The 25,282-nt window shown below is 45.8% G+C and overlaps 1 protein-coding gene across 2 annotated transcripts in view; it reads left to right on the forward strand.

The window, feature by feature from the left end:
* The first annotated feature begins 436 nt into the window (after positions 1–436).
* The window catches only part of pdk3a (pyruvate dehydrogenase kinase, isozyme 3a), a 67,004-nt gene continuing 42,158 nt past the window's right edge, over positions 437–25,282 (forward strand). For both annotated transcript variants that reach the window (XM_038802237.1, XM_038802238.1), the window contains exons 1-3: positions 437–791; positions 11,635–11,776; positions 21,305–21,376. In XM_038802237.1, the coding sequence (XP_038658165.1) occupies positions 479–791; positions 11,635–11,776; positions 21,305–21,376 (527 nt within the window). In that variant the 5' untranslated portion in view covers positions 437–478. The remainder of the gene's footprint in view (positions 792–11,634; positions 11,777–21,304; positions 21,377–25,282) is intronic.

The following is a 25,282-nucleotide window of genomic DNA, read 5'->3' on the forward strand; positions in this document are numbered from 1 at the left end:
GTGGGCGGACGTGGCCGAGGGAGGGAGTGGTCGTGGCCTGGGGAGGGAGTGGGCGTGGCCTGGGGAGGGAGTGGGCGTGGCCTGGGGAGGGAGTGGGCGTGGCCTGGGGAGGGAGTGGGCGGGGCCTATACAGGGAGTGGGTGGGGCCTATACAGGGAGTGGGTGGGGCCTATACAGGGAGTGGGTGGGGCCTATACAGGGAGTGGGTGGGGCCTATACAGGGAGTGGGTGGGGCGCGGAAAGGGAGTGGGCGGAGCCGGGGAGGGAGTGGGCCATGCCGGGGAGGAAGTGGGCGGAGCCAGGGAGGGACTGGGCGGAGCCGGGGGAGGGAGTGGGCGGAGCCGGGGGAGGGAGTGGGCGGAGCCGGGGGGAGGGAGTGGGCGGAGCCGGGGGAGGGAGTGGGCGGAGCCGGGGGGAGGGAGTGGGTGGGGTGGCGGGCCAGCTGCCAATGCGGACGCGAAAGAGAGGAGTGTGACGGATGAAGGTGGTGAGAGAGAGAGAGAGAGTAGGGAAGGCCGGTAGACAGCGAAGTACATCGCACGGTTCGGTGGCGCAGCGGCTTCGGGTCATCAACAGCACTCACCTCGATGACTGGCTCCGAAAGCCTGGCTCGCTGAAAATAAAATCCTGGTCAGGAAAGCCGCAAACTTGGTCCGTCCGGAGAGGAGAGGGTGGGGGAAGCATCATGCGGCTATTCGGCTTTCTGATGAAGAACCCCATTCCTAAACAGGTTGAATATTACTCTCGCTTCTCCCCATCTCCTCTATCGATAAAGCAGTTCCTGGATTTCGGTGAGTTGGAAAGTGTTGTGTGTTGGGTGGCTTTGGCGAGTGTGTTGGGAGGTTTGTTTTGGTGTCTGTGATGTGATGGACAAGGCAGCTCGATGCACCGAGTGAGTATTTTATTGTCTGGAGACTGCGGGACGTGCCGCCTCTCTGCTTTTAACCTTGTCTTGGCTGCAGCTGGTCTCCCCGGCCACTTGGCTGGATTCAAAGTTCAGCCACGACAGCGTAACAACTAAAACATCCTCCATAAGTACCACAGGACTGGGCACCCTCTGGCATGAGTGTCACAAGTCCCCTTAAAAGGAAACGAATTAACTACGTTAACAAAACGTCTGGAATAGGGAAATGGATACTAGTTTCTTAATAATAGAAGTTAGCATATGTTTCAAACCAAACTTTGTGCTCAGGTATTTATGATCCTTGGGATAAGTTGAAGCAGTACTATTAGGACAGATAGTAAAATGCTTTATGGATAATAAAATTGCTTCTCTGAACCCCAAACTGTATTGCATATTGCAAAGTGTGGTATTCTTTTCAGAATGTTTGCAAAATGAACTTTGAGCTGGCTTTTACAGTACTTGTGGGAAATCCTGGCCGAGTATCAAAATTAAGGAATAATAATAATCTTTATTATTGTCAAAAGTAGGTTTACATTAGCACTGCAATGAAGTTATTGTGAAAAGCCCCTAGTTGCCACACTCCGGCACCTGCTAGGGTATACTGAGGGAGAATTCAGAATGTCTAATTCACCTAACAAGCACGTCTTTCGGGACTTGTGGGAGGAAATCGGAGTACCTGGAGGAAACCCACGCAGACATTAGAAGAAAGTGCAGAATCAAACCCGGTCCCTGGCACTGAAGCAACAATGCTAACCAATGTGCGACCCAAAGAAAAGATTTACTAGAATGGTTCTTGTGATGAGGGATTACAATTGTGTGGATTGACTGCAGAAGCTGAATTTATTCTCCTTCGAGCAGGAAAGGTCGATAAACATGGTTTGCCAGTGCAGACGCAATGGGTCAAATGGCCTCCTCCTGTGCCTTAATAATTCTGCGATTCTCTTTAGATAGCAGTTTTGATGAAGGGTTACAGAGCTGAAATGTTAAGTGTGTGTGTCTGTCTCTTTCTCTCTCTTTCCCTCCCTCATTAGATGCTGCCTGACATGCTGAGTATTTGATTTTATTTCAGCTTTCCAACATCTGCAGTATTTTGTGTCCTATTTCCATGACGTTTGCCCAGTTTCTTTGAAAATATGATGTGCGACCCCTACAGAAGACATTAAGATTCAGCCATGTAATGTGGGATCATAATGGTTTTCAATTTTGCTATCATCTGATTTGTAACTAATCAGATCCTATTTTAGCAGTAAATGGGCTGAGACAGGAACTGAGGCAGGTAGTGTTATGCTGGTTGAAGTAGGTTGTTTTCATGGCTAGGGCAAGAGTCCAGAATCACATAGGCCTTAAAGGTTCCAAGTAATCTACTTCAAACTGAGCCTGGCTGAGAGGAAGATTAAATCTGATGCAAGCGGAGTTTATAGACCAGGCCAAAGAGTATGGCTTAACTTGGGGAAAGTTGCTGCTCATCAAACTGTAGCAAGATGTATATTGGAGAAAGAGGAAGTATCAAGGTAGACCCTTAGTCCAGAGATAATGGATGGGATTCTCTGGTCTCGTCCATGGTGGAACCCATTGTGAGCGAGAATGGAATATTTGCTGTTCCAACCAAAACCCCATAAACTTTTAATGACACTGGAAATTCACAGCCACGAATGAGGACGGGAGATTTTGGCCATGTGGATAAAGAGAGAATAACATTTTTAATAATATTTTTAAAATAATGAATAATCTTTTATTGTTACGAGTAGGTTTTCATTAACGCTGCAATGAAGTTACTGTGAAAAGCCCCCAGTAGCGTCATTCCAGCGCATGTTCGGGTACACAGAGGGAGAATTCAGAATGTCCAAATTACCTAACAGCACATCTTTCGGGACTTGTGGGAGGAAACCGGAACACCCGGAGGAAACCCAAGCAGACACTGGGAGAATGTGCAGACTCCACACAGACAGTGACCCCAAGCTGTGAATCGAACCTGGGACCCTGGAGCTGTGAAGCATCAGTGCTACCTACTGTGCTGCTGTGCCGCCCTAGTAGCCACTGTTGTTGATGCTGTGGCTAGAAATGGATGGCTAACAGTCAAGCCAAGCGAGGGCTGTATTCCTGAGTTGGACATTTTTTCAAAAGGGCATGTGAAAGATAGTAGAGAGGATCTGAAGGCATTATGCACCAGCACTGTAGAGGATGCCATTGGGACGATAACTGGCACCATTTCTGTGCATGGCAAGATGAAAACTTAATTGAACAGATTCAGGCATGGAGTTGTGGGAAAGATGTGCCCAAATTTGGGAGATGACAAAATTTTTGAAGAACTTTAGAGAAGAAAAGGAAGTTGGAAATGTGGTAGTTTGCAAAGACTGAACAGTCAAGAATCCTTTTGTGGGGAGGAGTGAGCTGGTGGTGGTAGGAAAGGGTACAGCTTAGGGAGGATGAATCCGTTACATTGTCAGCTAAAGTGAAAGGGGGCAGGTAGGGAAACTGGATGGCCATCATTTTAATAGGAATGAGGTAAAGGGAACATAGAACAGTACAGCACAGAACAGCCCCCCCCCCCCCCCCCCCCCCCCCCCCACCGAACCTGGGACCCTGGAGCTGTGAAGCATTTATGCTAACCACCATGCTACCGTGCTGCCACATTGTAGTTCTTATGGAAAAGGTGATCTTGGGCAGAATGAGTGAAAACAGGAAAGAAACTAGTGAAAGATGGGCGGGATCCTCTGTCCCGCTGCACCAGTTTGCAGCGCCCCCACCGGCAGTGGGATTCTTGGTCTCGCCAATGGGGTTTCTCATTGTGGGAAGCCCAACTCCGTCGGGACATCCCTGGGCGTGGGTGTGCTGCTGCGCAGTGGAGAATCCTGCCAGCAGAGAATCCAGCCTGTAGATAGTGCAGGAGATTTAGCATGGCAGGATAAGAGTTGCAGAAGGCAACTGAACAATTGTTTTCAGTCTTGCAGTCAAAACGTCCATTAACTCCTCACACTTGTTGGAGGTGGTAGAGGAGAGGAATTAGGAGAAAGGGTGATTACATTTGCTTTCCATGATGATCCTGGGGTTGTGAGCAGTTTTGGGAGAGGAGACCAAGATTATATGGTGCTTGGTGTAACTCAAAGATCTGCTATTGAATGGCTATAAAGCTCTGTGCCAGATGTGCCCAAGTACATCCCTTGGATTGAAGGGGTTAAAGAAGGCTCCAAACCAGGTGTAAAGACTATTTTGTGCGAATACAAGGGTTTTACTGGGACTGAGGGCATTAAAGGTAGAGGTGAGCGAGTGTTTAGAACTCATCTGCGGAATCATCATGGGGAACGAAGAATCAAAAGCTGGAGAGTTGAAAAATTGAAAGTTCAGGTGTAAGTGATTTGGAAGAGAGGTTTCTCCTCTTGGGAGGAGGTTCAGAACGAAATGGGGTGGCTACCATGTTGAAGGCAGTAAACATCAGGAAATTGAGACCATAAGGTGGATGTGAATGAGGAAGGCCCTTTGATGTCTCTTTGCTTATCCATCCAGAAAATATTTAGCATTTTCTTCCATTCATCCCAACATCTTTCAGCGTTTAGTGTCAGAAGGCTTTTCCACTTATTTATCATTCTTTGTATAAGGATGTGCATTAAGATAAGTTTTCAGCTCTTTAAACCAGTGACTCCAGACTTACTTTTAGGTAGACTTAGGTCTACCTTGAAGTAGTTTTTCAGAAATGGTATCCATTTAATAACTTTTGACATTGACGTGAGACTCCATCTTTGAATTGCATTATAAAGTAAATAAAATTAGATTTTGAAAATTGACTTTAGCTAGTATTTCACTAGGAAAGCTTGTTTCTGTCGTGCGGAATGTGAAGTTGGGTTGTTTGGTTCGGTGCCCAGTAGCTCTTTGAACTCTACGGTACAGTGAATACTTCATTTTACGAAATCACACCAAGACAGATTTTGAAGAATGCAAACTAGCGCACAAGCAAATTGTGTCTTTAAAATTTTTATTTGATTGGTATTTGGTTAAGATTGAAGCGTAATTTTTATTTTCCTTGGTCACTGGCAATGTCCAAACTGGTGCAAACACTCTAAATCTTTTAATTCAACCCTCAGTTCAGTTGCATTTAGAGCATTTATTTTGCTTCATTTTTGTTTTAGTCTGTCATTTCACTTGTTAGTATTGAATTTTATCTGCCTCAGCCATTTACAGATTTGATCTAGCAATTTATGATATCCTTTGCTGTCTCAATAGTGTCCACTGGCAAAAGTGTCCCATTTCCACTGTGCATCTGAATCCAAATTGGTGATGTAAGTTAAAAGGAAGGGGACCAACAATGTTGTGGTGAGCAAAGCTGCTGTGTCTTCTGTTATACCTAATGTACCGGTTAACTTCTTGAAAGGGGAAGAAAAGTTTTGCTTCATTTCAGCAATTTTTAATTTGAAAAGAAATGATCTTGCATCATGCAATGTCAATCAAAAGTTATATATTTTATTTCATGATCTATGCTCTATGCAAATGGCATAGCCAGCCACTGAAGAAAAGTTCATAATCTAAATGATTTTTGTGACATCGAAAGGGACATTAATTTGCCGTTTATCTTTTCCTGGACCTTCTTGTTCCCAAAATGTAGTTACCGGGTATTCAGTTCCCATCAATCAACAAGCTTCACCAAAGTACAAGTAGCTCCCCAACAGATGGTAATGAATCTCAATTGTTAATTTTCTCAGAATTCATAGCAGCAATATCACACAGGTGATAGAATCAGCCCATCATCTTTTCAATGTCTGCTGAAATCACAGCAGTCTCTTAACATCCAGGGATGATTTGGTAATTTGGCAGCGGTTTGTTTGTAAAAAGGCTAAACCGATTCCATTGTTAACATAGGTGGATAATAAATGTCTGTAACGAGCAACTGAATTGAGTGGTTCAGACATTCCGATCAATGTCATCTAAATCCAGAAATTTTGATACTTGTTGAATTACTTATTGTATTAAGCATAAAAAAATGGTTAAGTGTAGTTACAAAAAGGCTTTACTGTTAAAGATAAGCAGTTATTAACAGTTAAAGAATGCCTTTCACAATCTTGGAATGCTCCAATGTACTTTACAGTTGAAGTCAGCAAATGTAGTGACCAAATTGCCCTCAGCAAGGTTCCACTGGTGTTGATTGCGGAAGAGATGTTTGCATGCAGTCCAGGAGAAATCCCCATCTATTTTTCAAATTATCCCATTGGGTCTTTTACATCCACCTAAGAGGGCAAACAGCATGCCCCTGACAAGGCAAATAGCATGCCTCTGACAGTGCAGCACCTGCTCAGTAGTCCGACTTAAACCCATGACTTGTGGTCAAGAGTGCTATCACTGAACCATGTTGTACAGTGTCTTTTTTGCACAGCTATTGCATGTGGAGAAGCAAGCTGGTTTTCATTTTCTTTTCATAAACAAGTTTTGTGCAGTAATTAATGATATTTGAGAATAAGTGGCAGATTTGTCATGTCATCTTTTCTTCCAATTGCAGTTACTTCAAATTTTTATATCTTTGGTTAAGGCAATTTCACACATGTTCCAGAACTTCTTTTCAAGAATCAGAAGTACAATTTCAAAATGTGGGTCACAAAAAGTTGAGGGAGCCAGGGTTCGGGGATATCATTAACACTGGAAATGAAATGAAAATTGCTTATTGTCACAAGTAGGCTTCAATTAAGTTACTGTGAAAAGCCCCTAGTCGCCACATTCCGGCGCCTGTTCGGGGAGGCTGGTACGGGAAGACTGAGGAAGACTGACTAAATCAAGCTCACTACCAAACATCCAGTGGGTCTGTAAATGGCAAATGATTATCAATTCACACTTATCTATATTGAAATAATGATAGGAATAAGGAAACCATCTACTTCTTGGAAAGTGAGTCCAAATGCTAAATCCGATAAGGGATCGAGGGATACAGATTCACATATGAAAAATAGCAACACAGCTGAACATAGGAATAAAACATTCAACAAAGCACTGGGGTTCATTTTCTCAAATCTAGAATTGATGAGCAGTGATTATATAATTTATTATAATCTTGTCTAGACCTTGGTTTTACCATATTTTAGAGTACTTTATGTACCCTACATATTATAGAAAAATGATGGGAGCATTGGGGAAAGTGCAGATAGATTGAAAAGGCTGACAACTGGACTGAGAGGGTCTATCTGTCATGAAAGGATGAATAGGCTGGGGCTCTTTATCTGGAAACAAGACTGAGAGGTGACCTGATGAAGGTGTTTGAAGGTATGAATGTGTTTTATAGTTATGACATAAAACTTACAACACAGAAACAGGCTATTTGGCCTGACTGACCTTTGTTTCATACAAGCTCCCTCCAACCTAACTTCACTTGAAAGGCCCCTGTTGATGCATTGATGTTGAGGAGATGTTTCCATTTGTGGAATAGTCCTAATCTAGCAATCATATAAATTAGTTGAGACATTCCTTTACTCAATGTGGAGCTCGCTACTGCATGGAATGGTTATGGCAGATAGATTAGATGCATATAAGGGGAAGCTAGGTAAGTGCATGAAAAAGAAGAGAAGGGCATGTTGATACTGAGATGCATGGAGGTGGATGGAAGCTCGTGTGGAGCATAGATATGCATAAATCTGTTGTGCTGAATGGCTGGTTTCTATGCTCTAAAATTCAAAAGCATCAATTTCTAGTCAGGATGAGGAGATATTTGCTGTATATTTCCTATATGACAAATTATTTTTTTCTTATAAATATTGTTTTCACCGTGCCCATCCTCCTTCCCATACCAAGCTATCAGGAAATCTCGTGATCCAGATGTTGCTTTCTGGACTCCTAGCTGATTGATTAATAACCGATGACAGTACTTTGGATTTGCAGGCCAATAGTCATAAATTCCCGACAGTCCTGTAGATTGAATGACTTTTAAATTCGTAATTGGTCAAAACTTTGGGAAGATACAATTCAAGTTGCTGTCAACAAATATTAAGAATGAATTCAAATGTAATTGTGGCTCCCTGCACATTAAAATAGCTTTAATGGATGTACTGTGATCACAAAATTGTTCATTTAACTCATTTGTTCTTTAGTTGAATGAATACATGGTTCTTTGCAAATATTTGAAGTGTATTAGTTCATCTGAACATTTATGCCAGGGTGCTGGCATGGGACTATGCACCTGCAATTCACTGTAAGATAGGTCCAAATATCGGTTATTGTACAAATGAAGATCTAATGAAAAATTAAAGGGGTAGTTGCTAGCCTCTTTATCCCATGGGAGTTTGAATTTACCAGCTGTTTCCTTTTTAATGGGACATACATTTGCAGTTTCTTTAAAAGCATCAATCCTGTGTGCCAAGTTTTCCTTCCACCATACCAAGCTCACTTTAAAATTTACTGGTGTTCTAGCTCCTTACTGACTATTTTAAAACATAGAACAGTACCCTACTCAAACCCACGTATCCACCCTATACCCTTAACCCAACATACCCCCCCCCCCCCCCTTCATAAGTCCCCTCATCAATGGGCCCAATGACACAGTGCTTGAAGAAGGAGCATGGATGTTGGAAATTAGATTCCCCTTTTTTGTCTGAGTCTGTATGTGGCTAATTAAAGTCTCCTAGAATAATGCCTCTAACCTGGCAGCAAGTCTCCACTCTTTCTCCCCACTATTGATTGAACACCTACTTTTGTTGCAAACCCCTTTTATCCTTGACTCTGTACCTTTTCATTGTATATGTCAACAACATTATTCTTACCACAAAATCCAAGCCAGAACAGAAGGAATTAACATTTATATTGCACCACATCATGTCCTTGGAACATTTCAAAAGTGCTACTTGCTAATGGATTAACGGGTAGTCAGGGTTACGTGGGTAAATACTTAAAAACAAATGTTAAAACAATTGACACATGGCAATGCTCAGTAAGCATTGCCAGAGTGAAAATACTCAGGGAGTCCGGTAATAATAGCAAATACTCAGGGAGTCTGGTAATAATAGCAAATACTCTGGGAGTCCGGTAATAATAAGAACAAAGAAAATTACAGCACAGGAATAGGCCCTTCGGCCCTCCCAGCCTGCGCCAATCCAGATCCAATGAAGATAGCTTCATTGAAAATCTTGAGGCAGTTTCGCCAACACTTCGGGTTGGGGCAGGGTGAAGGAAAATGCCGATTCGGGGGAACCACAGATTTGAGCCAGAAAGATGGGATGGAAATTTTCGGAAATGGGAAGAGGTGGGGATTAAGATGTTAAAAGATTTGTTTCTTAGGGGTCGGTTTGCAGGATTGAGGGAGCTGGAAGCGAAGTATGGCCACAATACCATCTGTAGTTTAATGTTTTACTGTAAAACCAGATTATTTGTTGTTCTGATTTAGTAGTCATTGTAGAATGCTATTTGCTTGAATTTTAGAGAAAGACATTTCCAATTTGTAACTATAAATGAAACTTCTTTCAAACAGTGGGGAAGCCATGTCTGTGGTAGAGCTTCTAACATAATCTGAGTTACACCTAAATGGGAAAATAATTTGGATGAATGCTGTACATGTCCCTTCTAGCATATAACCTGCTGGAACTTTATTACAAATTGAAATTCATTACAAATTGTAACTAGTGATACAATATTGATCAATACAATGCAATATTACTTTTACATGGTAGAGGAACGCAACAGTTCATTAAAATATTGTGGGTGGGATTTTCTTTTTGTGTCTTTTTGCCTTGGGTGTGAATCCCATTATGGCCGCTAAATCTGACGAGAGCTATAACGGTATTTGCATCGGCGAGACCGTGGCCTAAGATTTGCGCAAATTTACATTGATTAAAGTATAATTAAACGACTTTACCCCATACCTTCCTGCCCCGAAACATTAATGTTCCTCCCTGGTGGCATGATGTCATACTGGTGTGAATGACTACTGGTTTTGGAAAACAAGAATCAGTGTGATGACTACGCCAGAGGTGCCTGGAAGACCTGGGGTCGAGGGTCAAGGCTGGGCAGTACCCCCTGGCAGTCGTGTGGCAGGGGTTGGGGAGACGAAAGAGTGGCCTCAGATACTTATATTGTGGTGGTGGTTGGGGGCGGGGCGGGGGGGGGGGGGGGGGGGGGTGTCCTCCATGTCTGTGGGCAAGAGAGTTCGATTTTCTTTCTGATCGGGGCACCATCTGATGTCTGTGCAGCTCGGCTTGCTGGCTCTCCGGCCTGCCCCACCCTGCCAGAGTAACTGGCAAACCGCACCCCCAATTTTGTACATGACAGTGTCAGAAGATCTGGACAGAAAACTTGGCTGTGTTTCTGGAGAGAAAAATGTCAGTTTTCAGTTAGTACCTGACACTTTGCTATTTGTTTGGAAATCCCGCCCTCTGCCTTTCAACATTTATTGTAACTATCTCGTACAGATTATACAAATCTGTAATCTCCTTGGTTATTGTAATTGATTTTTTAACAAACCTGATTTTAAGAAAAGAACAGTGCACAACACTTGCTGGATATGATCTTAGTTTGTAATATATTTGTACCACAGTTGCTGTAAACAAACTTGCAGCAAAGCATTGACCTTCAGTACAAGGATATTTATAGTGTGATCAGATTGCAAATGTCATGTATATGTACATGTATTCTGGATTACTGTTGTGAACGAAAGATGTAGCTACATTAATACATTCAATCAGGGAAATTTTAAAAAAGGTTTGGCATCAAATTAATCTTATACAGTACCTGATAGGGCTTCTAATGGCTCTGATCACAGAACAATTCTAGGCCAAAGGGTTAAACTTTGCTTTTGTGTATACTTCATAATTTCTGTTAAACTAACAATTCTTTTCCTCAAGGTGGAATTGTCATTTGGATTGGCTTGTTACTAGAGTAGCCTTTTGAATTCCAATGACAGCCGTTAAAAGTTTCAAAAATGCCAACCTTTCTGATTCAGAGTTGCAAAAACATAAAATCAGAAAGTGGTGGAAAAATTCAGGATGCCTGGCAGCATCTGTGGAGAGAGAAACAGAGTTAATGTTCAGAGAACTTGAGTCCCGAAGAAACAGTAACTCTTTCTCTATTTTTAGATCTCAACATCCACACCATTTTGCTTTTATACAATAACCTCACATTGTTTCCAAATTTTAAACTTAAAATCACAACTAAATGAAATGTAATCAAGGTGTTTGTGTGTCTAATGTATTGAAATCGGGAAACAGTTATTTTCACAATTTAAAGTAAAATCTTCTATGGTGCTTCATGTTTCTGCTGTAAGTATTTATAACAATCTAATGTTATGAGTGCTGTTATATTTGCGCCTCTCTAGCAGATTACCTGGTCATTTATTGCTGTTTGTGGGATCTTGCTGTGTGCAGGATGGCTGTCTTTTTCTCACTAGCTTTGCAGTGGATGCCATGAGGGAATGCAAGTTGTCACATAAATGCAAGCTAATTTTTCATTGTTTATTACTGAATTGATCCAATTAAAATAAACACCACTTAAGGTAATTGGCATTGGACACTGAACAAAAAGAAATTGGCTAATTTGGCTTTTATGTAAAAGCTGGGATGGCAGCCTAGCCAGTCATACTGTTTTTGATCTCTCAGTTTTTGATTCTGGAGTCAGGATTCAACGGGGCTGAATACCCCACAAATGCATTTTATTTCAACACCTTGCAATGGGTATGAGCCCATATGATTGTCCAAACCCTGCGCTAATTGTGTGGCTATTGAATACATTTTTGCAGTAATGTAGAATGTTTAATTCCTTTTTTTTGCCCTCAGGCCTTGATAATGCATGCAAAAAGACATCTTTTATGTTCTTGCGAAAGGAGCTACCAGTTCGATTGGCTAATACAATGAGAGAAGTGAACTTGTTACCTGATAACTTGCTGAGCAGGCCCTCTGTGAGACTTGTCCAGAGCTGGTAGGTACATACCATACGTTAGAGATTAGCATAGGAATGAAGTGGACTGTGTTTTTATAGAATTTATAGTGAACACCAGTACAGAGAAATTTCTGTACATGAAATCTATTCAAAAATCTAATTCGCTGTACTAAGATTAATGTGGTCATGGTGAAATTATACACTCGCAGTATAAGTTTTAATATAGTTTCTCATGATTTAGAAGCAATTGTGTGCTATTTTCATAAATAACAGCAGATGACTGATTTAGCTAGTTATACTTTAAAATTAACATTGTTGAGAATTGATGTATTTATCCTGTGTAATTTTTTGGCATGATTCTATGATCAGTGTTACCCTGTATAGAAGTAATCTATTTTTGGTGACATAATATAGCACGCAAGTTTCAAAACTTGCATGTGAAATTGCCAAATATTGTTGAGGTTGACAAGCAATAGTTAAATTGATGCTCCTTGGGTTCTTTTCAAACTTATTTTGTCACAGTAGGAACTGGCAGATACTAGACTAAATATCAAAAAAGTATCTGTGATATTCCTTTTACAGCAACTCCTAGTCCCATAATGGCAAAGGAAAGCATGCTGTTTGTTTTATACTAATCTTACAATTTGAAATGAAACATACAGAACTTACTGATGAGGTTTTGCAGGTATTTGCTCTGCTCTCAACAAAAGTGGCATTTTAATTTTTTACTGGCAAAACCAAAATATTCTTGGCACCTTTCATACACTTGGGACATTTCATTGCATGAGAGGTAGAGACATGTAATGTATGATTTTACATTGTGGTTATGTGGGAATGCTTGTGGGTGTGGTGAATGTGATTCACACCAGATCATAACCTGTATATACATGTGTCTATATTGTACGTATATTGTAAGTGCAGTTGCACTATCTGACCTCCAGGGGGAGTAGCTCTGGGAATGCTTGAGAGTTGTACGGGCCTCCTCCCTTGGCTCCGCCCAGGACTCCTCCCCCGGGAGCTGCTGTATAAAGATCAGTGCCACAGGGTCAGCCGGCCAGTTCACCGAAAGTTCAACGGCTAACAGGCTGGCTCTGTTGTAAGTATATTAAAACCGCTATTCTAATCCTACAAGCACGTGTCCGTAGAATTGTTGGTTCCAACAATTTAATGTACTTAGGAAACAGTCGAAGAAATCATGGAAGCAGCCCTCAAGCCCGGACGCCTAGAACTCGACCCACAGGATGCAGAGGCTAAGGAAATTTTTTCCCACTGGCTGAGATGTTTTAAAGCCTACCTGGCAGAAGCCAACACCGCTGGAACAACGGAGGAACAAAAGCTCAGCCTACTGCACGCTAGGGTAAGCCACAGAATCTCCACACAGTTGAATCTGGCCGGTTACTACACCGCAGCGCTGGCAATACTGGACAAAATGTACGTTAGGCCCATTAACGAGGTTTATGCATGCCACGTGTTTACAACTCGCCGTCAGCGGCCTAGAGAAACGCTTGCTGAATTTGTAAGGGAATTGAACAACCTTTCCAATGAATGTAATTATCAAGCCGTTACCGCGGCTGAGTATAGGGAGCTTGCGTGCGGGACGTTTTCGTTGCGGGCCTTAGGTCTAACTATGTGCGCCAAAGACTGCTAGAAAAGGGGGCCCAGGACTTGGACACTACTGTGGAGGCTGCTACCGCTATGGAAGTTTCCTTCCGCAGACCCCGCGACCCCATCGTGGACCCCCGACCAACAGTCCCCCCGGGCCTGTGCAGCACGGCCCCCCAGCTACCGCGCTGCCAAAGCCAGTTACTCTGCTGCCCCAGCCAGCTACTCAGCTGCCCCAGCCTGTCATTTCTGTGGCCAAAGCCAGCACCCGTGGCAGCACTGCCCAGCCCGATCTGCGACCTGCAGCAGCTGCGGGAAGAAAGGCCACTATGCCAGAGTGTGCCTCACGAAAAAGGCCCCTGTTTTTAACTCCCCTGCAGAGAGAACAAATCGCTCCCAACACCAGCGGGGCCCGAAACGCTGCGGCCTACTCTGCCTCCTCCTGCCACGTGCGATCCATGGGGGCCGCCATCTTGGCAAACCCCCACCATGCGGCCGGCCACGTGTGACTCATGGGGGCCGCCATCTTCCTCGCCGCTCACCACGTGCGATCCACGGGCCCCATCTGCATCGGCATGCTCAGAAAGCTCACCTGAAGAATACGACTTTCTCGGGCACTCGCCACGCGACCCGCAACTCAATGCGGTCACCCTGGATCAATCCCGCCCCAAGCACCTAGGAAGTTCGATGGCGGAGGTCCAGATCAACGGGTACAGCACGCTATGCCTCTTTGACTCCGGGAGCACCGAGAGCTTTATACACCCAGAACTGGTAAGACGCTGTTCGCTTTCTATTTTCCGGTGAGCCAAACTATCGCCCTCGCTTCGGGCTCCCACTCAGTCCAAATCCAAGGACGCACTGTCGCTACGCTCACAATTCGAGGCGCTAGTTATTCTAAATTTAAACTTTATATCCTGCCCGACCTCTGCGCGCCACTCGTATTAGGCCTGGATTTCCAGTGCAACCTCAAGAGCCTCACCCTCAGCTTCGGCGGGCCCTTGCCCCCACTCACTATCTGCAGCCTCGCCACGCTGCGCATCTCCCCCCCCCCCCCCCCCCCCCCCCCCCTCCTCTCTTCGCCAATCTCACTCCAGATTGCAAGCCAGTAGCTACTCGCAGCAGGCGATACAGCCTACAGGATAGGGTCTTTATCCGATCGGAGGTCCGACGGCTGCTCAGTGAGGGGATCATAGAGGCCAGCAATAGTCCCTGGAGAGCTCGGGTGGTGGTCGTTAAGACCGGGGAAAAATTTTGCATGGTCGTCGACTACAGCCAGACCATAAATCGCTTTACGCTCCTAGATGCGTATCCCCTCCCCAGAATTACTGACATGGTTAATCAGATCGCCCAATATCGTCTATTTTCCACGGTGGATCTGAAGTCTGCATACCACCAGCTCCCAATCCGCCCGGAGGACCGCCACTACAAGGCGTTCGAGGCCGATGGCCGCCTCTTCCACTTCCTCCGGGTTCCCTTCGGCGTCACCAACGGGGTTTCGGTGTTCCAACGAGCAATGAACCGAATGGTAGACCAGTACGGGCTGCTGGCCACGTTTCCGTATCTGGACAATGTTACCATCTGCGGCTATGACCAGCAGGACCACGACGCCAACCTCCACCGTTTTCTCCAAACGGCACAGAAATTAAATCTCACTTATAACAAGGAGAAATGCATTTTCCGCACAAACAGACTGGCCATCCTCGGCTACGTCGTGGAGAACGGAGTCCTGGGCCTAGACCCGGACCGCATGCGCCCCCTCTTAGAACTCCCCTCTCCCTCATTGCCCCAAGGCCCTCAAACGGTGCTTGGGGTTCTTTTCATACTACACCCAGTGGGTCCCTCAATATGCGGACAAAGCCCGCCCACTCTTTAAGGCCACACGATTTCCCCTGTCTGCTGAGACGCGCCAGGCCTTCAGCTGCATCAAGGAGGACATCGCCAAAGCAGCCATGCGGGCGGTGGATGAATCCACTCCCTTTCAGGTAGAGAGCGACGCCTCAGAGGTAGCTCTAGCAGCCACTTTAAATCAGGCAGGGAGGCCCGTTGCATTTTTCTCCCGTACCCTATCCGCTTCAGAACTCCGACACTCCTCAGTCGAGAAGGAAGCGCAAGCCATCGTGGAGGTTGTCCGTCACTGGAGGCACTACCTCGCAGTAAGGAGGTTCACCCTCATCACCGACCAACGATCGGTTGCCTTTTATGTTTGACAACTCGCAAAGGGGCAAAATAAAAAATGATAAAATCCTTCGGTGGAGGATCGAACTCTCCACCTATAGTTACGATATTAAATATCGACCGGGGAAGCTCAACGAGCCCTCGGATGCCCTATCCCTCGGGACATGCGCCAGCGCGCAGATCAGCCGTCTGAAAGCCATCCACGTGGACCTCTGCCATCCAGGGATCACCCGGCTCGCCCACTACATCAGAGCCCGAAACCTGCCTTTCTCCAACGAGGAGGTAAAAGCGGTCGCCAGGGACTGCCCGATCTGTGCGGAGTGCAAACCGCACTTCTATAGACCAGACAGGGCCCACCTGGTCAAGGCTTCTAGGCCCTTTGAACGCCTTGCGATCGATTTCAAAGGGCCACTCCCCTCCACTAACAAGAACATTTATTTCCTCAACATCATCGACGAGTTCTCCCGATTCCCTTTTGCCATTCCATTTCCTGATATGACCTCCCACACAGTCATTAGGGCCCTGCATAGTGTCTTCACCCTGTTCGGTTTCCCCAGCTACGTGCACGGCGACCGGGGTTCGTCATTTATGAGCAATGAGCTGCGTCAGTACCTACTCGACAAGGGCATCGCCTTGAGCAGGACTACCAGCTACAACCACAGGGGTAACGGGCAGGTGGAGAGGGAGAACGCGACGGTCTGGAAGACAGTCCTGCTGATCCTCCGGTCTAGAAAACTCCAAGTCTCCCAATGGCAAGAAGTCCTCCCAGATGCGCTCCACGCTATCAGATCCCAACCTCTGTACAGCTACAAATCAAACCCCTCACGAGCGACTCTTCATTTTTCCTAGGGGCACTACCACGGGAGTCTCACTTCCGGCGTGGCTGAGGACACCAGGCCCGGTCCTCCTGAGGAAGCACATCAGGGGGCACAAAACCGACCCCCTTGTTGAAAAGGTGCGCCTCCTCCATTCCAACCCCCAGTATGCATTCGTGGAGTTCCCGGACGGTCGCCAGGACACAGTATCCCTTCGGGACCTGGCACCCGCTGGATCCAGCCCCCCTCCTATCCCCACTGAGGAACCCCTTACCCCGTTCCCTATGCTGCCGCTCCCTCGCACCCCCGATCCAGCAAGCTCACCCCACCGGTTCCACGCGCCAGAACCAGCCCGCCCCCAGCGCCCTCAGTCTCCGGTCGAGCCAGAGGTTTATAAAGTTCGGACGAGACCTTCCCCGGAGTCTGCCATCGTACCCCAGCTCTCAACACGCACCCAGCCACCGCAAGAGGCTGCAACCCTGGTGCTCCGCAGGTCGAAAAGAACAATTCATCCACCGTCAGACTAACTCTGTGAGCCACAACCCCCGCTGGGCTCGATTTTTTTCACAGGGGATGAATGTGGTGAATGTGATTCACACCGGATCATAACCTGTATATACATGTCTATATTGTAAGTGCAGTTACACTATCTGGCATCCAGGGGGAGTAGCTCTGGGAATGCTTGAGAGTTGTACGGGGCTCCTCCCTTGGCTCCGCCCAGGACTCCTCCCCCGGGATCAGTGCCACAGGGTCAGCTGGCCAGTTCACCGAAAGTTCAACGGCTAACAGGCTGGCTCTGTTGTAAGTATATTAAAACCGCTATTCTAATCCTACAAGCACGTGTCCGTAGAATTGTTGGTTCCAACAGTGGGCTTTTACTTCTGAATGTTTGTTTAGAGTTAATGGGCGGGTTCTCCGGTTCCCCAGCACACGTTTCTCGATGGTGCGTCATTTCCTATTGAAGCCACCCCATGCCACTGAGAAACCCATGGGTGGGGATGCGCTGCTAGTGGGAAAAAGGAACTCCGGCCAATATTTTCCAAATAGATGGTAGTGTAAGCAGACATTTTAAAATAACACTTTTCAAAAGTTTTACATGAATTTTGTGGTGGTCTTTCTCCAGTGAAAAAGCAGGTCACATTATTAAAATAGAACCAACAGCTAAACACAGGAAGGTATTCCCTGCTCGCAATAAAGAAGTGGAGGGTAGAGATATGAGCACAGACTCTCTGCTTCAGCAAAATGATCCCTTACCTTGTGGTCTGACGTCTTGAATGTGGAACGAGGAGACACTTTTGAACTTGGTCTCAGAAGTGCAACCAAATATTGCAGGCAACAGGCCATTTATTTGAATATGCAAAGTGCTTATGCCAATTTAGACATGGCCCCTGCATGCTTTATTTTTGTTGCTGATACTAAAATAGCAGTTAGCAACTTCTGGCCCTTAATAACATGCAATCCCTTCTGCCACATTGGAGGTTTGAAGGTTACTGAAAACCAGCTGTCAAATTTCTAGGTCAGGATTTTACAAAAGATCAACTTCTCGGGCGAAATTCTCCGACCCCCCGCAGGGTCGGAGAATCGCCTGGGGCCGGCGAAACTCCCGCCCCCGCCGTGGCAGAAATTCTCCGCCACCCGGGAATTGGTGGGGGTGGGAAACACCACCCGCCGATCGGCGAGCCCCCTACGGCGATTCTCTGGCCCGCGATGGGCGGAAGTCCCGCCGCTGGGAGGGTTCTCCTGCTGCCATGGTTTGAACCACCTCTGGTGGCGGCGAGCGGGCCCCCGGGGTCCTTGGGGGAGGGGGGGGCGCAGGGCGATCGGACTCCGGGAGGTGCCCCCATGGTGCCCAGGCCCACGATCAGTGCCCACCGATCGGCGGGCGGGCCAGTGCTGTGGGGGCACTCTCTTTCTTCCGCCGCCACCATGGCCTCCACCATGGCGGAGGCGGAAGAGAATCTTCCAGCGCGCATGCGCCGGTGGTGTCGTCAGCGGCAGCTGATGCACCGGCGCACGCGCGAACCGGCGAAGGCCTTTCGGCCAGCCCCGGCGCCGGGCGGCGGCCGTCAAAGGCCGCTGGAGCCGGTTTGAGCGCCAGTCGGTGTGGTGCTAACCGCTCCGGCACGGGCCTAGCCCCTCAATGTGAGGGCTTGGCCCCGCACCTTTGGGGAGGCCCGAAGCCGGAGTGGTTGGCGCCACTCCGCTGCGCAGGGACCCCCCCCCCCCCCCGCCCGCCGGGTAGGGGAGAATCCCACCCCTCATGTCTGACCAAAACCCAGTTGCTAGGTGTTGTTGTTGCTTGCTGAACTTCTTATGGAACAGAGTTCTGTATTTGGAAATATTTAAATATAGAACAGATTTGGGTGTACAGAAGCGATTCAATGGCATTTTGTAGAGAAGCGAAAGGCTCGAGTGCAGGAGGATTTTTTTTTCTATAACTGTAAACTAGGCCTATATTCCCTGGGGTTTAAATAATATGAGAGGTGATCGAAGTAAATAAATAACATTTTACAAGTTGGATGCTGAGAAGATGTTTCCCTTAGCTGGAGAACCTCGAACATGGAGTCACCGTCTCTGAATAAGTGATCAGCCATGTCAAAGGTAAAAAATTGCTTCAGGTTTATCTTTATGCCAGAGAGCTATCGGTGCACAGTCGTTGAGTACATTTAAGATACAAGTCAACAGTATTTAGCGAATCATGGAGTTATGGGAGTAGTGCGGGAAGATTGAGTTGAGGTAGAATATCGACCATCTCATTGAATATGGAGCAGATTTGAAGTACGAATGGTCTACTCCAACTCATAGTTCTTTTGTTCCTATGTGGCTTGTGAATTACTCACAAATTAGAGGTGCTATATAAAAATGCACATCCTATCAATCCATAACTCTTGCAGAAGGTGTTGAAGTGTAATCAACTTGAAGGTGATGGTAATCCAATCTGTTGGGCACATTGAAGTAAATTGAAATAAAGTGCGCTGCTAATATACTCATTTTTTTGAGGTGGATCTTGGATGATTATGGGAAGTGTACAGCCCTTGTAAAACCAACCAAAGTAACCAAGCCACAGGATCAAATATGCTGTCATAGCTGCTAAGTTGAAGCCTCCGTCTGGATGTCAAATAATTGGTCACCAAATTAAGCCTATTCACTTGCTGTAGCTGAGTTGCCAACCAAAGGGTAAGGGAGGTGGGCAAACATTGTGGTGGTGCGACAAACGCACGGGTTTAGGTATATTGGGTTATAAACATTTGGCAATTTAAGGGTTTAAAGCCTCGGGCTAGTGTCTGTTTGATTGCGGTAGTCATATTTTAAAAAATAATCTTGTTTTGCAGGACCAGAAAACTTTTAGGAGTCAGGTGAAATTGATCAGAGCAATGTTGTCAGCCTGGGCAATGGAATTATTTTTGACTAGGAGGAGTCCCTAAGGAGTGGGGAGTCCCTAAGTAGTTAATGTGTTTTCAGCACAGCATGGAGAATTCATTTGTTTTCAGCTTGGGTGATGATGTCATGACTGGGTGGATCTAAGGTATTCAGACAATTTGAGAAAGCTTTTTGAGGTGAGTTCCAATCTGGCTACCCTTTTGGACCACAGGTAAGGTCTTTTGCTCACAGTAATTGTATTTAAAGCAGAGAAGACTTGGCTGAGAAAAGCTGAAACAAACCAGTTGAAACAGCTTTTGAAGACATCCATTCAGAGGTCTGCAGGGGTTCTAGCAGGAGCCATATCTGTTCTGGAAAGCAAGTATTACTCTGTGCGATTGGGATGTAGGATGGATTAAGAGAGATATGTTTTTTTCATTTCTCGTTTAATTTGGAATAGCAATAGTAATTAAGGGCATTGTATTTGAGTAGTATGTTAAAGGGGTAATTGTAAGCTGTTTTTGGGTGTGATGTTAAAGGGTTTAATATTGCATTAATAATAAAGTTTTGTTTTAAAATATCAAATCAATATTTCTTTGTGTGATCAATCCTGGAGTAAAGTATTCTATCTTATAAAATAAAATATTGGGGTGTTGGTCCAGTATCCTAGCCACTGTTGGGGCCTGGTCTGGGATCATAATTGTGGCAAATCATACACTTATGATTGTAGCCTTCAAAGAGTAGATGGTTCAGGTACAGAGCAGGCACCTTTCAATGAGGGGTATTGTAAGTGCATCCAAAGTTTAAAATATCCTTGATATAAAGGTTAAAATGATACCGAATACATAAAGAAACTGAACACATAAAAGTATGGAGGAGATCTGAAAGAGAGAATAAAATGGAGAGAATAGATTTAACAGCTAACAAAAAAAGGAAACCAAAAGTACTTCATAAGCACTTTAAAACTAAAGGTGGGTGGTCAAAGGAAGAATGGGACCAATTGACAAAAAAATAAGATCTGTGGAGGCAGATTATGGCTCAAGTACAAGATAAGTAATAAAAACAAAGTCCTGGAAATTATCAGCAGCTCAGTCCGCATCTGTGGAGAGAAACAGAATTAGTATTTCAGGTTGATGACCCTGCATCGGAATTTCTGCATCAGTAGTATTTTGCTTTTGTACTAAATGAGCACTTTTCACTAGAGAAAAGGATGCTGCCAATGTAACAGTAAAAGTGATGGCAGACAAGATAAAGATGTAATAAAATTGGGAATATAATTTCAATAAACTTTAATGTAATTGGTTGGCTTATTTGTGGTGTGTGTGTCCCTCGGCCCCGTCATCGTTCCCGTTGTCTATTACCTCCGTAGCCAGTTTTGGTGAGTTTCAATTTTCATCTTGACCTACATGGGGACAAATGCTGCGAATCGTTCCATGGTGTTTGCCTTATTTTTGAGGTTAATTGAACAAGTTCATTTTGCATGGATTTATGTAATCAACATTACCCATAAAATGTTTTTGGTGAAATATTATGCCAGGTACATTGACCTCATTGAGAGTGAAGTCGTTGATTATGGTGTAACTGACTAAAACCTTTTTCTTTATTTCTTTCACAGGTATATGCAGAGTTTTCTAGAACTGCTTGAGTTTCAGAACAAAGGCCCTGAAGATCCTCCTGTTTTGGAGAAGTAAGTATCTGATTTGTTTCCCATTTTGATCAAAGCAGGACATGTTTAACAAACTAACTGGCTTCCATGCTGTCACTCCACTTTGTGGTTGTACATGACTCTGAAATCTGCCAGTTGACCTACCAGAAATGGTCCACTCCTTCCAACCCTATTTACTGCTGATTGTGTTGAAACCCTGGGCGCGATTCTCCGACCCCCACGCCGGGTGGGAAAATCGGGGGAGTGCTGGGCAAATCACGCCACACCGCCCTGGCACCCCCACACGATTTTCCCCCCCCCCCCCCCCCCCCCCCCAAAACGGCATGTCGCGTTTTGCGACAGGCCGCTCCTGAAAATCGCCGCTCCGGTCGAGCGGTGATTCTCCGGCCCGGATGGGCCGAGCGGCCTGCCGAAACCGACCGATTCACGCCTGCGCCAACCACACCTGGTCGCTGCCGGCGTGAACATCGCACGACCGCTGCGTGTGGGGCCTGTGGGGGGCGGAGGGAGGATCGAGCACCAAGGGCGTGCTCAGGAGGGGTCTGGCCCGCGATCGGTGCCCACCGATCGTCGGGCCGGAGTCTCTGAAAGATGCACTCTTTTCCCTCCGCCGCCCCGCAAGATCAATCCACCATGTCTTGCGGGGCAGCGGAGGGGAAGACGGCAACCGCGCACGCACGGGTTGGCGCCGGGCAACCTGCGCATGCGTGGGTGACGTCATTTAGGCGCCGCCAGCCGCGTCATTCAGGCCGCAGCGCTTTAACACGAGCGTCAAGGCCCGGCGTGCGAGATTGACGCGCCGCCGCTCCTAGCCCCCCCGGGGGGGGGGGAGAGAATAGGGGGCGAGGAGCGGCCTCCGACGCGGAGTGAAACACTCCGGGTTTCACTCCGGCGCGGCACTTTGTCTCCCTTTGGGAGAATTTCGCCCCCAAACTTTGTAAGCTTACAGAAGTTTAATTATAAATGGATTGTATTTTATATATTGAATTACTGCTGAAGATTCCCTGAAGTGCTTCAAAAATGGCAGAAACAAAACAAAAGATACAGTTGGGTGGGGGGGGGGGGGGGGGGATTTCTGGGCTCTTTTGCAGTGGGCGCAAATCCTGTTATGGCCACTAACTCTGGCGAAAGGGTCATAAGGGGATTTGGGCTGGAGGGATCACAGAATGAGATATAATCAGGTTCACACACTCCTGAATTTTTAAAAGAGGCTGTCTGTTTGTGCTCAAAACGTGGAAGCTGTTGAGAGGTTAAATGTGGTATCCATCACATTAAAGGGAATACTTTTACCTTTGTCTCTCAGATTTTGAACTTGGCATGCTGACAGACAGTTATAAGGAACTTGTTAAAACCCTCGTCTGGTTTGTGTTTCTCTTTCAATATGTGTCCTACTGGCTGGTTTTAAAATCACAGATTTTTGGTTTTTAACTGGAACCACACCCCCTGCTGCAAGCTGCTATGTGGACTGACCCGGCAGATCCCCTCTCATTTAGTATGCTCTGTGGCATAGCCGGGGATGTCATGTTGATGGACTTGGCAAGCAGCCAATCAGGCCATTTGAAATTCGGGCCTTGGATCGATTCTCGTTTTCAATTGGTGGAGCTTTCCAGAAACCGCTGGAATAGGAGAAGCAACCCGTATTTTGTCAGTTCTGTGAAAGATCCAAGCATGAAGCAGCTTTAAGGCACTCTCTGATTTGAAAGGCTGTGAGCAGGTTCTCCCACCAGGTCTGTAACAGGCTAATCCTTTGTCTAAATGGTGTAGAGGAAAAGCCCAGTCTAAGAACTCTCTTCACGATACAACCAGCATCTCTGCACAAAGATCAGACAAGCAGTTGAAATACAGAGTGGATGTAAAATATGCTAAAAACTCCAGTAATATCTCAGGAAGACTGTGTCCACCTGGTGGCACATGATAGAATTGCACAGACCTAAATTTCCTATGTGAAGGCAACTCGCCAGAGGAAGACCTAGAGCCTGGGTGTTCTAATGGATGGTAGTCCTTAAAATATCCAACACCTCACATTCTGAAGAGATCACCACCCACAAGGACCTCAACTTCAGCAGGAAAGATCTGTAAATCTTTCATGCCTCTTAATCCCTGTCATTTTTGAAACTTTCATATTCCCTTCATGTATCTGTCTTGTGTGTGTCTGGGTGGGAGGGTAGGATGGGTTTTCGGAATGGGTAGACAAGTAGGCCATTGATCCATTATTTCCATCATTTTCGTCTTACTCTTATTATAAATAAACAGTTTGTTAATGTTTTATGAATAAATAAGGTGCCTGTAACTCATTGGAGCAGTCAAGGGTTAAAGATCTCTGGAAAATACTCAAAAGTATTGGTTATTAGTTAATTCACTTCTGCTGGGACTCTGGGGTCTGTGGATCTGGAACTGATCGCGCCATCACCCAGGGTGTAGTAACACAGTTTAAAGGGTTTAAAAGCTGCAAATGGGAAGGCCAGCCAAACGTCCCCCATCCCAGCAAAGACCACCAACCTGAGCATCTCCAGACGCGCTCTTAGTACTCAGGAGGCAATTGTAGGGGATGGTACTCACCCCCTTGCCACCCTTAGAGTGCAAGCTGCCAGGCTGGCACTGCCAAGGGTGGGGCCTGAAGGCAAATCTGGGGGTGAGGGGGGGGGGGGGAGAAGTACTGGGGGGAAGGAAGGGGGTGCTGAAGTGGGTGATAGGGAGGGGTGCTAATTTGTTTGGAGGGCTATAGCAGCTAACTTGATGGAGGGGCTATAGCAGCATTCTGAGATCAGGGTGTCCTCCAGGAGCAGGACCTGTCAGAGAGATTATATTCTGCCCCCTCGGGTCCAACGAGAACCCCAGTGTGCCATTGGATAACACTGAATACCCACTTGAGGGTAAACATTTTCTAAGTGCCCTGCCACATCATCTTGAATAATAACTTCTAACATTTTCCCTATGACAGTTGTTAAGTTAACTGGCCTTTAGTTTCCTGCTTTATGTCTCCCTCCCTTTTTGAATAAACCAGTTATATTTGCATTTTTCAATCAAATGGAACCTATCCCAAACCTTGGGAAATTTGGAAAATTATCACCAATGCATCAACTATCTCACTAGCCACTTTTTAAGACCATAGGATGAAGTCCATGAGGGCACATAGACTTGTCATCTTGCAACTGCAACAGTTTGCTAAGTACCACTTTCCTGGTAATTGTAATTTTCCTGAGTTCCTCCCACCCTGCTATTTCTGAGATATCACTTGTCTGTTTTATAGTGAAGAACAATGCAAAATGCGTATTTACTTCATCTGCAATCTCCTTGTCTTACATTATTAATTCTCCAGACTCAATTTCTATGGGACCATCACTCACTTTGTTAACTAATTTCAAAATATCTATAAAACGCATACCATCTGTCTTCATATTTGTAGCTACCAAAGGATGTCTTCACAATGAGGTAATTCATTAATAATAATCTTTATTGTCACAAGTAGGCTTACATTAACACTGCAATGAAGTTACTGTGAAAAGCCCCAGTCGCCACATTCCGGCACCTGTTCGGGTACATGGAGGGAAAATTCAGAATGTCCAAATTACCTAACAGCACGTCTTTCAAGACTAGTGGGAGGAAACCAGAGCACCCGGAGGAAACCCACGCAGACACTGGGAGAACGTGCAGCCCGTCCGCACAGACAGTGACCCAAGCCGGGAATTGACCCTGGGACCCTGGCGCTGTGAAGCAACAGTGCTAACCACTGTGCTACCATGCTGCCCCTAATCCTATTTCATTGCACAATAACAGGTTTAGTATAGCCTGCTCTCTGATACCAAAATGTGGTGTTCTAAGAAACTATTCCGAAAACATTCTATGGCTTCCTCGTCTAGGTTACCTTTGTCCATCTGATTTTTGAAATCCATATGCAGATTAAAATTCCCCATGATTATCACTGTA

The sequence above is a fragment of the Scyliorhinus canicula genome, chromosome 7 (genome assembly GCF_902713615.1).
Source record: "Scyliorhinus canicula chromosome 7, sScyCan1.1, whole genome shotgun sequence".
Classification (NCBI taxonomy): Eukaryota; Metazoa; Chordata; class Chondrichthyes; order Carcharhiniformes; family Scyliorhinidae; genus Scyliorhinus; species Scyliorhinus canicula.